The 17598-nt window shown below is 41.5% G+C and overlaps 1 protein-coding gene across 1 annotated transcript; it reads right to left on the reverse strand.

The window, feature by feature from the left end:
- Positions 1 to 3828: 3828 nt before the first annotated feature.
- On the reverse strand, positions 3829 to 7020 carry LOC124265854. The gene is made up of 4 exons (XM_046700698.1): positions 6942 to 7020; positions 5930 to 6064; positions 5288 to 5525; positions 3829 to 4559 (listed from the first exon to the last, which is right to left on the reverse strand). Exons 1-4 carry the CDS (start codon positions 6997 to 6999, stop codon positions 4436 to 4438), a joined length of 555 nt encoding a protein of 184 aa, XP_046556654.1. The 5' UTR covers positions 7000 to 7020; the 3' UTR covers positions 3829 to 4435.
- Positions 7021 to 17598: the final 10578 nt, after the last annotated feature.

The raw sequence follows: 17598 nt of genomic DNA on the forward strand, positions 1-17598 counted from the left end.
CACAAGATACAGACGAGGGAAAATATATATTTTAAATATGTTCATAAACACTAATATCTTGTTTGTACTCCCCACCCCATTCATCAGCTCCTTAAGACACAACACAGCACATCGCCACACCACGCCACGCCACATACCACGCCACGCCAGCCATATCACACAACGCCACGCCGCGCCACGCCACACGCCACGCCACCCACACCACGCCACACACCACACCACACCACACCACACCACACCACACCACACCACACCACACCACACCACACCACACCACACCACACCACACCACACCACACCACACCACACCACAGCAGAAGCAATCTTGAAAGTTTCACCATCAAAGATCATATTGTATCATTTCATGAAACGATCGTATTTCATGCTCAAATGTAGAAACAACGCTATAAAATTGCTCTCCTCTATTCCGGTTTGTCTTTCACTTAGGTATGAACGTCACATTTATGGTGACATTAATTCCGCACGATAATTCTTCGTTTGTTAATTTAAATTCATATTAAGCAGTCCGTAACAAGTATAATATGCTCCCCCCGCAACACGTGTAACATGATGACACACATGTAACTTTGTAGGAACATTCATAGTGATCAGTTTGTCAGGCTTACAGGGTAAAATAGAAAATTCTGAAAACATCACTGTTCCAGTAATAAGAATAACATGACAACGAATTATCAATTCTACAAACTAGACCCTTTCTTTCAATTTTTTTCCATCACCACCTAGTTCCGAGTTCATGTGTGACTCATACTCATAACTATACCAGCCACATAAAGAAACTGTGCATTGTCAAAATATTATCACAGTTGATAAGTACGATAACAATGTCAAAGGTACATATAAACGTTAATGGAGGGATCATGAGACCATAACAAGTCGGGAGAATTTCAACTGAAAAGTCAATCACAATGACGTCACGAGTCCACAAGCGGTCCAGGGGTCAAACGACCATGACACAAGATCAAAAACGAGTATGTCTACCATCGGCATTGAGAACAGCAGTGCATCGACGACGCATAGAGCCTATCAAACGTGCAATGAAGGCTTGTGGGATGTCACGCCAGATTCTCTCAAGTTCTGTTGCAAGGTCAAGGACGTTAGCTGGCGGATGAGGAAGACGGCGTAGACGTCGATCCATCTCGTCCCAAAATGCTCTATCGGGGAGAGATCCGGTGAATTTGCAGGCCAAGGCAGTAAGTCAACATTGTGGTGTTGCAAGAAATCCATATCAACCCTTGCCGTATGAGGGCGGACATTGTCCTCTTGGAATGTTAACCCAGGGCCATGACGTTGCAGAAAAGGAATTGCCACAGGTCGAAGAGTCTGATCCCTGTAGCCAACACCAGGTAAGTTGCCCTGAACAATCACCAAAGGAGTTCTTTGGCGTGCTGTTATTCCACCCAAAATCACCACGGAACCACCACCAAAGCGATTCCTCTCCAAGACAGGCCTGTGCATAACGTTCTCCCACGCGTCTATAGGCACGTTGACGTCCATCACTATGGGAAAAGTTAAACCTGGACTCATCTGTAAAAACAACATTTCTCCACCAAAACAAGGGTCTGCGGACATGATTTCGGCATCACATTCGGCGAGCTTGTCGATGACGTTGTGTCAGGATAGGCCGTATGGCGGGACGTCGTGGTCTGATCCTGTGATGACGTAAACGTTGTCGAACTGTGTTGGGGTGGATACGGCGAAGTCCTGGGATGGTTCGGGCAGTCATTACTGCAGTCTGGAACCTGTGGCGAGGATTGGTCACCCTTATCCATCTATCCTGTCTTGACGTTGTTACACGTGGACGTCCAGAACGTGGCCGATCGATGACGTCATTTGTGTTCTGGTAGAGTCTCACCAGTGCAGAAATGGTGTTCCGGTGGCAGTGGAAATGTGCAGCCACTTGTCGTTGATACATTCCCCTACGGACCATCCCAATGGCCTCATGTGGTTGTGCAGACGTGAGCCTTGGCATGCTATGCGGTTCAATAGCCGTTTAATTTTTTGAACGATCGCAAGGGCAGGGGTTGAGCTTTCCAAAGTGACAGTATTGTGTGACATTCATTTGCTCTGTTTCTCTTTCCCGGAATGCATGTGCAACAACGTATTGAACGTCTCAAGGCCGAACCCACTGCCGTCACGGAACGTGGCACGTGCATGCATGATGGATACATGTCACTAATCTCTGAGTTTAAATCCTTATGTGTCTACACAGGTTTGATACATTTAGATTTTAATATTTTGTATGCAGTTTCTTTATGTGCCTAGTATATGTTAAACCTGTAGTGTTCAGGTTCACAGTCCAGGTGACCCGTGAAGATCTGGGTAAGTATTGATCTTCAGCAACCCATGCTAGTCGTATGAGGCGACTAAAGATATCGGGTGGTCAGGCTTTCTGACGCGGTTGACTTTATCGCATCCGAATTTCGCAGATCGATGCTCATGCGGTTGATCGGTTGGGTAGTTTGGTCCAGACTCGAAGATTTAAAGACCACCGCCATATGACTGGAATATTGCTGAGTGCAGCGTTAAATAACACACCGACCAACCAAGCGTTGAAGTTCAGATACATATCTAACATCCGCAAAGTCTGCACAGGACACAGGGTGCAGCCGTACGTAGTATACTGTCCCCATAAAAGAAACGCATATGTCAGAAATCTGTTGCCTATATGTTGTATTTTCAAACATGTATAACTCGTCCACAAACAGACTTTAGTTCGTGAATTTGTACATCAGTTTAGAAGAGGGAAATGTCTATACAATCAAGTGGATATTTTTAGATAACGGAGACGCTGATCACGATGGTGACGACGTAGCACGGTCCCGACGTCGGGTCTCCGGGCTCTCTGTCCAGTCTCTCTCAAACTGTTCCGTACTGTTTGACCGAAAAACTCGAAAAATACAATTATACGATTTCTCCTCCACAAATATTAGGGAACCTCACTATCATAATTATTATCTTCTATTATAAAAAATATTCAAACTCAATTACAATACACAGCCCTAAACATAAACAAACAATATGTAACATATAAATACATCCCTATCTATCCCTACTTGTGCAGCAAAACGCTCGTAAACATTTACCTACCTGATAAATGGTATATTTGTTTCCGAAATTCGCAAGAAAACGGTCAGAGGAAACACAACATTTTATGCCACTCATACTCCATCTTGTCCCGTTGCATTGTTCAAAATATCAAAATTGAACCAAGTTAGTTGCATGTACACAAAGCCGGGATGGAGGCACGTTCCTGAAATCATGATCCACACTCGCCGGTCATAAAAATCAACAGTCTTTTATGAGTTACAGGTAGTAGGTCGATCAGAAATGGATCTATTCTTCGATTCTGCAGGGTTCAGACTCGACAGACAGTCAAGTATTTTCCACTGTCACTTCGAATTTCAACCTTTCGCAAAATGTAAACACTGGCTCGTCCGCCATTTCAAACTGTTGCGGAACTGTCTACTTCCAAGAAATAAGTAGGTCAGACGAACTTTCATAAGAAAAGAAACCATTTTCCCGATTTTGATGTTCGTGAGCCTTACCCCAGTTTGAAGTATGTCCATTTAAGCATCTTTCATCAGTGGTGAGGGAATTCGGCGCTTTTTCACCCAGTTAAGTCTTGGTAATTTTTGTCCAAGGGTTTCATTACATACCTGAGGACTTCCTCAATTAATCATTTCCGATATTCTCAACGCTTTTCACAATCTGACCAAGTCGCCGCCGATCCGTAGCACTGAACCTCTTTGCCTACCACCACCCCACCCCCCACCCACCCCATCTGCCCCACCCATCTCCCCACCCCTGTGTTGTGCTCCATCCAAACTCCTGACTGAATATTCTTCAAAGTTCTGTATACTTTTTGCATTCTTTCAAAATCATCTAGATCCAGCTATCTTTTCTCTTCTGCTGTCACATGTGCCATGCCAACAAGGGAATCCATCTGCTACACCAGGGCAGATAACTCTTGATGTAGTATGGTTCACTCAGGAAACAAAGATTTGTACAGGAACTAAACTGTACAAGACACTTGTGCAGTAGCGAATACATATACATAATTGAGTGGAATAAAACATTGCACGAGCGAATGCATAAACGAGTGAAATAAACATTAACATTAAGCGACTACATATACATATCAGAGTGAAATAAAACGCTGCATTAGCTAATGCATATACTTAAATGAATGAAATAAAACAATGCACCAGCAAATACAATCATATACATAAGTCAGTGGAATATAACGTTGGATTTACCCTGTTATGATCTCAATTTAATTGTGATTCCGAAACAGATGATCCTGAAAAATTCGGAATCTTCAAATGGACCCAGCTTTTGGCACATTTTTTTCCCCTGATTATGGAAATGGTTTTGTCACAATTTTTCTCATTTGACCAACGTGATCACTAATGATCTACAGGACGATGTTGCGAGTGTTTTCATATATGATTTCAACAACTGGATCCCTGATCATCTCATCTAAAGACACGTAGTCATTTTCAGGCTTCTTTTGTACAGCAGTTAGTTGTTTCTTCAATCTGAAATATAGAATATTAGAAAATAATACCAACTAACGGGCTCGGGTGGTCAAGCTCGCTGACTTGGGTGATACATGTCATCGCATCCCTTATGCCGTAGCTCGATGCTCATGATGTCATTGGATTGTCTACTTCAGACCCGATTATTTACATACCGCCGTTGTCTAACTAGAATATTGCTAAACAAAAGCAACACAGAAAAACAAACAAGCCCAAAAAACACGCTAATACTGATTTGTAAAATCTCTTAAATTAGCGCTACTGTTTCGCAGTACACATACGCCATTGTTTTCACCGAAATGCGATTTATCACTGTGAAATCTCAATTCTCCTGTTGTTTATTTTGCACACAATTGCAATCATTATGTCGACATTTAGGGAAGGACTAGAAACTCTGTACTATGTTTCAATTAATGAATGCAATTATTGCTAACTGTGCAATACACATAGGAGACACATTCTCATAATACTGTACATATGTGCATACTCTTTCACGATTTGATGATGCAAATCTGAACGGCAAATGTTATGTGTGGAATTTGAAACATATTTGATGGCATTAATGTTGCATATATAATTAAACACATAAACAATAACATTGAACATATCAGACAGCATTGAATAGAACCCGTCAGTTTGAGACTCATTATCAGCGAAACAGTTACCTTTGTCCAATAGTATGAATTAGTGCGATTTTATCTTTTCAGTGATTATTATTAGAGTCCTACCTTCTGTTATAAATGATGGCTGTCAACAGAGCGATGAGGGCAAATACAAGATTGGCACCGAGTGTTGCTGTAACTGGTAGTTCCCAGTTTGAACGTCCTGGTGCTGCTGGACACTCTGGACACTGGGGCTTCATGAAGTTACTCTGACATCCTTCAGGACATTCTCCACTGGACTCGTCGTCACAGGTTAGGGGGTCTTTACACATGCAGTCAACCCCGTACATACCATCAACGCATGCTGCGGAGCAGACGCGACATATTTTCAACTAACTATCTTACCGAGTGAGTGAGTTAAATTTAACGTCACATCGGCAATATTGCAGCCATATCGTGACGAGGAGGTGAAAAGAAATATAGCCGTAATAAATAAAGTCAAATTATATAATCCTGTCAACGAAGGACAATAACATAACAAGAGAATAAAATATATTGATATAAAACAAGTATGAAAAACTAAAAACTTTTAACTATAGAAGACAATACAATATATAAACAGGCTACATATTGCCAACAACTGAAGGTAGATCACCATACTGAGGACCATGGGGACTGACACTAACTATCTTACGTTGAGGATACAATGGCAAGGCCTACTTTTATCAACTAGCAGGAAAAGACGTTCCCACCACAAATGTATCCCACCTTTACAAAAGGCTTCTTGAAACCCTGGCTGACATCCTTGATCACATGTTCCACTGATCTTGTTACATGGCAGGTTTCCTTTACAGTGACCACACTCAAACTGACAGTGCTGTCCATAACGACCGTCACTGCAAGCTGTAAAGATGTGATGAACAGTCGACAGACAGATAAAACATCTGAGGGATGCAGGAAGTGAAGATTAAATACGAACGATTTCAAGCTTGTACAGATGTCGGCAGGTAGTGCCAACATCCCACAACTGTCTTCAACTTTGTGAAACAGATTCCAAAAAGCAGTTTCAAAATGCTTAGGGCTTGGTCAACATTTTCGTAAATCAACTTCAGGATATTGTAATCCGGATAAGGCTTAAATATCTTATTGCCATGCATTCTAACATGTGCTGGAACAAAGACAATATCGCATACAATGGACTTTGTGTTTAGAAGCATATCCAGTTTTAATATCTAATAAACAATGACATCTCTGAACTATTTGCACCAGCCTTCTGTAACTTCATGGTCTTGTTCAACAACCCATATCAATCCTTGCAAAATGGACAAAAGTGCAAAAGCCGAAAGATAATATGGGAATCTGAACAAATCAGCAATCGAGAAAACGGGTATCCCAAAAGTCCAAGCAGTACGATGATTAGATGGGATTTTTGATACATCAGTGAGTCTTGAGTTCTAACATTTATAATGCTTTGGTCCATTTTCTATGCACAAGTAAACTGAGTTCAGAGGAGGCAATATCCAGTCAATATTTTGAAACATTTGGAGAGTTACATGAACATATATAATTGAAGCATTTTATGGGAAATACTTTAAACACCATGTGTATTCACATCAGGCATAACAGTTTATTGTTTCATCAGGAAGTATTAAATTGTAAAACAAGAGGAAAGGAATATACGTGTTGTTTGTTTCAAACTGTTATGATAACTTTCATCGGGTTAAACAGCTGGCTATATTATCCTGCAAAATCAATGAGAAAGCTACATGTACGTATGTACCGATGGCAACCGCAACAACAGCAACCACTGAACACACTGCGGCAAAGTAGACCTTCATGCTGGTTCAACAGGGTACCTAAAAGACATAAAATGGTTTATTGCACAGCTGGTAAACTGGTTGCAAACTAGCGTCCAAAAGAAACGCCACCAAAATAAAAGTTATCATAAATTGTCAAAATAATTGCCAATCTGCTCAAAAACGGCTGAAAACACATCCCTCGAACACAAGCTGTCTATTCCCAGTGAACAAGTGCACGAGATTTTGATGATTGGTGAGTTAAATGAATTCGCACAGAAAAAATGGAAATTGTGCTCAAAGTTACCCGTATGACATGAGGGTATAAAACCTGACTAGATGTGTTCTCTCTCATCATGTGACACGATTGAAAGCAGCCAACATGCCTCGATTGACCAAAGAACAGAGGGAAAGAGCAATTGGTATGCTTCAGATGGGCGCAACACAGAAGCACATGGGCAGGATCATGAGATGCTGTAAGTCCACCTTCGCCAGACTTGTCACACGTCACAGACAGACAGGCAGTACTGCTGACAGACCCAGGAGTGGCAGACTCAAGGCCACGACTCCACAGGAAGATCGATATTTACGGCTGCTTCATCTGAGAAACCGCTACCTCACTGTGACGTCATCAAGCATCAATAGCCTTGGACATGCAGTCAGCAGACAGACCGTAGCAAGACGACTCCGCCAGCATGGTATTCGTGCCTATCGACCTTTCAAGGGCATGACGTTAACGCTCCGACACAGACGTGCCAGATGTGGGCCAGGACCGAAATGCAGTGGCAGCAGCGAAACTGGCGAAGAGAGCTCTTCAGTGACGAGAGCAGGTTACATCTCTTCGGCGAACGGACGGCACCTGCTTGCATGCAAGAAGTGGAGCATTACGGCGGTGGAACCGTTATGGTCTGGGGCGGAATTTGCGGGGACCAGAAGACAGATCTCGTCATTATCAACGGTTATCTCACCGCACGTCGTTACATTGACGAGATTGCCTGTGGTGCAGCCTTTCCTGCAACGTCACCCAAGGACTCTGTTTCAATAGGACAACGCCACACCTCACACAGCTCGGATCACTAGTGACTTCCTCAACACTAACAATGTCAACCTGCTACAGTGGCCATCGAGATCACCCGATCTGTCTCCAATCGAACACCTCTGGGACTAACTGGGGCAACGTATTCGGAAATGTTGACTAGGGACGCTTTGGCAGTTGCCCTGCAAGAGGAATGGCGCAAATCCCTAATGATGACGTCAGAAGGCTCACATACTCAGTTCGATGCCGCGTTAGAGCCTGCATCACTGTGCTTTGGGGTCGCACACGATACTGAATCATCTGTGTTGTTCAGGACAGTTTGAGACCTTAAAGACGAATCAGCGTTGGCGATCAAATACTGGACACTGCACCCCTGTGTCATCCATGTGCCTTCAGAACACGAAATGTTTCGTTTTTCTCGCTGAAAAGTTTCAAGAACTGTTGCTGACTGATTGTGTTTTACAATACAACACTACTTGTTACCATAATTTGCTTTTTTTGTGTTTTAGTGAAGAAAACTGTTTGGTGGCGTTTCTTTTGGACGCCAGTTTACATTTCGGGCATGTCCGTAACAAAAATACATCCGGAATAGATTTAGAAATAGATTCATAACTGGTTTAACTAACTGAGTTTTATAGAACTCACTCCAATGATATACCAAGAAAATACATATCGTTCAAATCTTTCTGATATTTGCACATTGTGTAGCCATCACTTTTAAGCTCTTCTTGCGAGCCTTGACGTCTACGGAACACATTTCGCTCACAAGATAATTTTGTTTAGGCACCCTAAAGTAAAAAATAGTAATACTGTTAACCAATAAACCTAAATAAATTAAAACAATCGGAATTATTTCTTTGTAATTGATAATGCTGAAACAAACTACGTGAAAACATTCTGACTTACAGTCACAATAATTTTTTTAATTTTCTGAACAACCGAACTTTTATGTGGCATGTAATTCATAATACAACAGTTCTGAAATTGTATTACATTATTTCTGTTCAGTGTAATTAGAGGGAGTGATGTGTTTGTTGATAAATGTAACTGTTATATGAAGATCGATTTCACCCAGGATTCCCATTCTCATTCAATTTTGTCAAGCTTGATCACTGCTCGACCAGGCTAGGTGAATATAATAATTGTGTGCTTTTATGCTGTATTGCCATTGTATTTGTGTTGTCTCTCGTCTCAGTACTATCATTGTAGTTACTTTGTAATTATTCATGATGAACCAAGTGGTAATTGTACAACAATGCTAATTGTATGCAGTCAACCTAACAGAATGTTAAGAAAAAGATACTAGATTCGATATTAGAAACGAACAGTATTACAATTTGATAATCATGTTTGATGCCACCGAAACCTAATATCCCGTAAAGACGTGTAGATCCTTTTGAATGTCCTTCAGAGTGCTATTTGATGTGGCACTTATCTAAAACGATCAATTAAGCAAAGTGACCACTCTAGATTTTACAAGGATGTTACTTTGTATTTCAGCCAGAATTAGTGAATCAATCAGTGAATGAGCCAATGAATTAACAAATGAATGAACAAAACAATGAAGGAACGTAGATATGACGAAAGAATTTCTGAAGATTAACATTTCTCAGAGCAAACGTATTGTGATAGTAATGACATAAAAACATTACCTACTAGATATATATTCACTCTCAACTATTGACTAGGTAAGGAGGTATGCAATACAGCATATATATGGAGGGAACAACCTAGTACATTGCTTATTTAAAGATATCGTTATGATGAGTAACTTTTAGTTTATTATTTGTCACAAAAGTTGATTTTGGATTTGAACTCGCATCTTGAACTTATAATTTTACTTGTTTAGAGTAATCTTAGGAGCTACTTCCATTTGTTTGCATTACTTTCGGTCTTTGGTGGAAGACCGTTGGATTCCAGTAATTTCTCGATGGTGGTGGTGTGCCATAGCTTTTTGTTAGAATTCCCTAGAACTGTATAATAGATATATAAGGGATGTTTGCTGAGATGTCTGAGTGGAGGATTTTGGATTTACGCTCATCAGTCTGCCAAAAATCGACCTTTCAAGACAGGTGTCCATAATCTTCAATCAGTACATCTGTTTTTACTGGGAATATCAAGACTTTGATAAGTTAATATTTTAGATATGTGACCCAATTGTATTGTATCAGGAACCTGTAATGTCATTCAGTGTAACCTTGTTTGTTTATTGGGTATATAATTGAACTTTATAGACATTTTTCTGTTTTATTTTGCTGGTTTAAAGGGACCCACAAGCCTTTATCTCGGTAATTTCAAAACCGTAACAAAATACTCACAGAATATTAATGACATTTCGTTCTCAAGTGCTCTGGCTCATAATTCCGGATTGTATTTGCCGAGTTTCAGATTCCTTTTCAGTGACCTGACCCGTACCTAACTATAGCCTTTCTCGATAACAGAGTTTCAACTAATATTTCCATGGAATGAATGTTTTGCAAGGAAATATCCCTGTACATTTTCAATATTATGTTTAGATGATGTTCACTCTGTTACATTCGCTAGCATATAGCGTAGAGTTGGTTGGTGGTGCAAAAGGTAGTGTTTGCACCAGATGAAGATAGGACTAACAAATAGTCTCTTAAGATATCAAAGTTTGACTGAAAAATATACTCCACTTACACCGAAAATGGACACCCACTCAGATGTGAGATTCACAGCCCTAAGGCTGCTTACATTAATAGTGTCTATATTTATCCTTTGCATGGACACGTTAAAGGGGGGACAGTGTATGTTATACATAACAATCAAAACCGCTTTGCTTACTAATATTTCTTCAGCCACATTTTCACCAGCAAAGACCTTAGTCGAGATTAGTCAAGTTCATAAATCACAATGTAGCAGAACAAAGGTAACAGTGTGTGTTCATTATCAAGTAATATCTATGTAATAGGACAATAATTGGACAGAGTCACATGTAAAATCTACCTCCGACACGCATAAATAATCACGAGAGGTTCCTTCACTGATATACACAAAACGGATTATAGCAAATCTATGTAATTGTACTACTCACCTCTCACATCACAAATTCAAATCACCACTTCACAGCTGCATCGTAAATACAATACTTGTTGGGCTACCGGGAAGCGAATTTCGTGAAACACAGGAAAGACGTTCGGAAATACGGAAATACACAGGCCCGTGTGCTTTGTGCATAAATCTACTGGTGTGTTATTAGTTGCCTAGCAGGGCAACCATACACATTTTCTATACAAATGAGTGAGTGAGTTAAAATTTTACATCACATCGGCAATATTACAGCCATTTATATCTTCTTCTCCCTGAAGATAAAAGTGAAACATGTTGGAGAAGATCCGTATAGATAGATAGATAGATAGATAAATAGATAGATATTTAAAACTAGTAATAAAACCAACAATACTATAAAGGACAATACAATGCAAAAACAGGCTATAGATCGCCAACAACTGAAGTTAGATCACCATAGTAGGGACCATGGGGACTCTATACAAATGACACAAGTTCGAGCTGTTTTGGAAATTGAATTAACATTAATTAATTCATTTAATTAATAGTGTGTAGATATTTGATTTTTAATATAGATAGATTGCAGGTTGCACATCAGACGGTCAGAGGCTGGTTAAAGTATTGTAAAATTATTGTCCTCCTGAGAGGATACCTACAGTCCGTTTGAGTCAGAAACGGACCGATGAATTGCTAATTTTATCATTGTACAAAAGTGCCACATAAATATAGATAGTACATATGTTTATCATTTACTAATACCCAACACTTTCTTATATTTGAAAATTTTCCGGACTCCACCAAAAACGTTCTTTAAGAAACTATCATCATTGAAAACGCAAAAGTTGTTATCTGTCGCGGCGGGGTGAAACCGCAGAAACGTAACAGCCACTATCTCGTGCCTGATGAAATGCTGACGTGAAACAGTTGATGATTAAAGTGTACGATTTTTTCCGTGCTGAAGCCGAAAGGGGCAAACCATTTTATGCCATGAATAAATTCCGTAAGCGGGCAAAGCTTTAGGAGTATCAGCAAGAGTACTGACAAATGTTTTGGAACACAAACATTGCGAGGGTGATGCGAAGCAGGTAGGGGTCAAAATCACACAAATTAAAACATTTGGACAACTTTCAAAAGAACCTTGTAAGGCAGTCTATCAACCAGCTCTATTCTGAAAACAAATACATGTTGCTGAAAAGTTTTAAAAAAAGCATTTGAAGCAAGAACACAACCTCAGAGTATCAAAGTACACACTCTGGCGACTCTTACACTCTTTCGGGTATAGTTATAAGAAAATTTCGTGGGAGAATAGGTCAGTACCCTTTCGCTTGAGAAATAATTTTCTCAGGGTTATAAAGAAGAAGCGTGAGGAAGGTTCCGAGTAAGTGTACTTGGACGAGACCTGGATCAATGCCTCGCACACTGCCAGCAGTCAGTGGGTACCCGATGTGGGTGATAAGGGGACACGTAAGAAAGCTGCCTCTAGGGAAAGGAGAGAGACCAATCCTTCTCCATGCTGGTTGCTCCAGCAAAGGCTTTCTCCCAGGCTGCGGCTTGGTATTCAGGGCAATTTCCACAGATAACAGAGACTACTATTCCGAGATGAATGGTGCGGTTTTCCTCGATTGTGTTAAAAACAAGTTGGTACCAGCTCTACCAGAGAAGTCTTTTATCGTAATGGACAATGCTCCATAACACAGCGTGCAGGACCCCGACAGTAAAGCCCCGACATCGAACAGTTGTAAAGGTTATATGATATCATGGCTCGACAAATATCAGATCGCTCGGCCTTCAAAGGCAACGAAGCCTCGGCTATATGAGATCATAAAAACCCACAAAGGTGAACCTTTCTACAAAGTTGACAGTTACAGAAAAAGTAAGGGTCACGATATTCTGTGACTTTCACCCTATCACCGTCACCTTAACCCCATTGAAATGATATGGGGTATTGTCAAAGGACATGTTGCCAGATCAAACACAACTTTTAGATTACGTGACGTAGAGGCTTTGGTTAAGGAATCCCTTAACAAAATCACGACTGAAACTTGGCAAAACTGTGTCAACAAGGTAGCTAATGTCATTGAACAAGGTTACTGGTCTCGGGATGGCTTACAACAGACAACTGTGGGACCACTTGTCATCCCTTTAAGTCGTGACTATGACACTACAACAGACGAGAATAGATTTCCCGGAATAGATTTTGAAATGTCCTCCGCCATGACTGGCTGTTCCGTTTCTGTGGTTTCACCCCGCCGCGATAACTTTTGCGTTATCAATGATGATAGTTTCTAAAAGAACTTTTTTGGTGGAGTCCGGAAAATTTTCAAATATAAGAAAACTGTTGGGTATTAGTAAATGATAAACATGTGTACTATTTATATTTATGTGGTAATTTTGTACAATCGATAAAATTTGCAGTTCATCGGTTCGTTTCTGACTCAAACAGACTGTAAGTCCCAAAACTTTCAAATTTCTTCAAAAAAAATTTAATCGTAGAATATTTGTTGTTAAAAAAATGTTGGCTAAATTTCACTACAATCCCCATGGTCCCTAGTATGGTGATCTACCTTCAGTTGCTGGTGATCTATAATTTGTATTTATTTTGTAAAGTCCTAAATAGTACTGTCCTTCGCAGACAGATATAAGATGTAACATTATAAGCTTTTATATATGACCCTTTTAAGTCATGATATGGCTGAAATATGGTTTCCATGATAGTAACAGAGAATAGAGACGTTAGTGAGTGAGTAAGTGAGAGAGTTAAGATTTAAATTCACATCGGCAATATTTCAGCCATATCACGACTAAACTAGTTCTAAATCCATAATACATACATATAATATATAAAGCACTGTCTGAAGGACAGTAAAATTACTAGATTATCACAAAATGAGTTAAAACTAGCTAGCATATATCTTAAGAAATAGAAAACTATTTTTGGATAATACAATGTAAATGTGAGCTATAGATCACCAGCAACTGAAGGTAGATCACCATACTAGGGACCGTGGGGATTACAGTGCCTTTGCTACCTACATGGACCCTAGCTTGATTTACGCCATCCCTTCAGCCACTGGCTATTATAGTAAAATCTAGCCATAATTTAAAATTTAAAAAAATACTACACGTTTAAATAATCTGGTAAGTATAAATTTTGGGACTTACGTACCTCCTGTGCACTTAAAAGAACCCACAAATCCGTTGGTATATGACCAGATGCTGGCCACATGAATATGTGCACACACCTAGTTGTGAGTACAGCACAGTGCAGTAAACTTGGACAAAGTAGTGTCCCAGTCCATCCAGATGTGAATGGGTACCTCGTACGGATGAAAAGTCTCATTAACTTGGTGCGCCTAGTGGCTGCAAGAGTTGTATGGTCCCCAGGGAGTTGGGATATATAATACGATGTGTGTCGTTGAGATTGGTATCCAATGCCCGGGGGGAAATACAAAGTGTCTGTGAACTCAGAGCTATTTTAATTTTATACAAAACAAAACAAACAAATAACAAAAAACAAAAATACAAAACAAATCAAACAAACTTTGCGAGGCACCTTTCTATAAACAGATGATGAGTAAATGCACCCGAGGATCAACAAATTGAAAAGTGGTATAAATCGGCATTTGAATGAAGGCACTCTTGTACTGAAGGCTAAAGTCTGGTGTCCCTGCCTAGATCATTTCTGAAGATTGAAGTTTACATTTGTTGGATAGAATAAAGAAGGTGGGGGATAGCACTGAGATTCGCAATGGCTGTATCACAGTAAACGATACAGTAAAAATGTATTTTTTTTACGTCGCTTATTGGGTAAAAATTCAAGTAGTATATACAATGATAGTTCTGGACCACGTCTGACAGTTGACTTTATCTGTGGAGGACCAAGTCTGGACCACGTCTGACATAAGCTTCTTTTTGTTAGTAAAGCCTTTGTCAGACTCTCCACTGCACATACCACTTATACATCTATTTTTTTGGTTCAATTTTTTCGTGTCCGTATGCGTACGTGTTGATCCCGTCGATGGCTATCCAACGCTTTGTGTCCATTGACGACAGGGAGGTCTTGTTTATCATCAGTCCGTATATTCTGTGTCCGTCGCTTCCCAGCGTGTTCATCTGATGCCTGAAGTTGCGGGTCATGAACAGGGCCTCCTTGAACCTGGCGTGTCTGATGTGTTGTTTCACCACATACTGCTTGACCCCCTTCGACTTCCGGATGTCGCCGTTGTTGGCTTTCAGGATAGACTACATCTTGGGCCTCAAGCCTATGTACTGGGCAATGGGTGTGCCGGCGCTTTAGTCCTTCATCTTGGCAAGGACCTTTTTGTTAACCGTGCTGTGCATGGGGTGGTCCTTCAGGTAGTTGCTGGTTTTGTACAGGTGCATGTGTTTCTTCATGTCCTCGTACACACCCTCAGTTCGAATCTCCATCAGCAGGGAATTGGTGTCCGTGTACAGCACTTCACACATGTCGCCGTACAACTTCTTGAGCTTGTTGTAGTAGAGGTCGTACATCAGGTACTTGGAGAGGTCTAGGATGCTCATCCCCACGTAGATGGGCCGGTTGAATTTGATGTGGCTCTTCCTCATGTGCAGGGCAACAAAATCGTCGGTGAATATCTTGCTCCGGTTGTATGCAGGGCTGGTTATCAGTTTCCTGAGCTTGTCTTCCTCTTTCGACTGGACTAGCTTCACGGTCACGCATTTTTGCAAGTCCTGCATCGTCTTGCCGAGCACCGAGTTGTTCATGAGCTTGCAGAGGTTCTTCTCCAAGTCACTGGGGGCCAGCTTTCTCAGCTCGGTGTTCGTTCTGATGTAGGGCTCCATCCAGGGGCTTTGGTCGAACTTGAGCACCCTATGAATTTTAGTCAGCCTCATACCCAGCGACAGGTACAGCTGCAGGTTGCAATAGTGGACGATGTACTTGTTTTTGTTCATCAAGTTGGGTACAAGTTTTTCGACGTTGGGTAGCTTATTCTTCCCCAACAAGTCCCACTGATAGTCGGACATCCAGTCCGGGTCCACCGTCAACCGTTCGGGAGCCAGGGGGTAGCCGTTGTAGGCAGAGTGCAATGCTGCTGGGTACTCCAAGTCCACTTTGAGGATGTAACCCTTCCCCGAATCCGGCAGTATGCTAATGACGTTTACCATTTCAGATGTCCACTCGAAGCCCTGATGGTTTTCTCTTCCTGTTGCAAGCACTTTAGAAACTTTTCAGCCGCGTCAGGGCCTCTGTACACCACGGGAGCATTCGTTTGTCCATCGCATCGGACGACCACGTACCCGAACCCACAGGCCTCGTGATCCAGCCTTTTTTTGTGTGAAGCTCTTGCCTGTGGATAGCTCGATAGTGGTGTCAACGTGCTTGATGAGGGCTTCGAAGTCGGCATAGATGGTGTAAGGTACGGGCATCTGGTTCTTGTGGTTGTCGAATTTTAGGCTGTTATCGCCTTCCTTGGGCATGTCGATTCGTATGGCCGTCTGCCCCACGCCTAGGCAATCCTCCCGGTGTGATTCCAGCAGGTTGGCTCGGTTGGAGCCGTGCAGGCATCGTTCACAGAAGTGTTTTTTTCCCGACATGTGCCAACTGGTCTTGCAACGCCCTGCTGAAGTGTTTTAGCCAGACGTATTGACAGTTATCAGTTCGCTGGATCATGAATATATTGATCGTCTTGCGGCCCTCCATTGGGCTGATCCTGTGCATGATCGTTTTGTTGCCTTTTCGTGTCCGAAGACGTTAATGGCTATGTTGTTCTGTTTTTCGATTTTGGTAACTTGAGATATGGGGCTGGGTTCGTCAATGCCGTCCTGGTTGAGCCCATCATCTTCGGGATAGCTGGAAAGTCTATCCGAATGTACGTCGACTGGAAACAAGGCAGATCTGATCGCTACCCTCATGCAATCGTCGCCTCTGTTTTTGACGTTGACCATGGCATGTTTTTTCTTGTAGTAGGGGGGTAAGTCCAGGTACGATCCACCTCTGAACGGTACGTAGTTAGCTATGTCCAGGTAGACCGTATCAATATTATCCACTGCCCACCCGGAACCCCTGTGGGTGTAGCGTTCCAGGTACTCTCATATTTGTTCAAGCGAGGTGTTGATGGACTTGTCTATCATCTCGGGTTGAGTCGCCACTTCTTGTTTACCCCTGAAGTAAGGCTTAACATGCTCGGTGCTGCCGTCTGCCTGCTGTTTATCGAGCGACATTTTTACCGTGATTTGGAATTTGAGGCTCCCCAGGTCGGTCAGTTCCTCGTTGACTTTGTCAGCGATCTGGGATTTGATATCGTCAATGTCTATGTTCTGGTCTACATTCATCCGCCAGCCCCTCAGATAATTACCTATAGCGTGTTTAGTCCGCAAGAACCATAGATCCGGGACAGTAGACATTGTTTACACCTAAGCATAACAATCTCTAATTGGGCCACTGGCTAGGGAAGGGAGGTAACTCTTCCAACCTTATCTTAATAAAAAAATAAAGGAGGCGCCTATAAATTCCTTAATATATATTTAGATAGACCTCATCGATTATACCCTCAACCAACCCGGAACATGCGCAGAGTAGTAGGGTTTCTTGT

Source organism: Haliotis rubra, unplaced genomic scaffold (assembly GCF_003918875.1).
Source record: "Haliotis rubra isolate DU_JTF1 unplaced genomic scaffold, ASM391887v1 Scf1219, whole genome shotgun sequence".
Taxonomy (NCBI): domain Eukaryota; kingdom Metazoa; phylum Mollusca; class Gastropoda; order Lepetellida; family Haliotidae; genus Haliotis; species Haliotis rubra.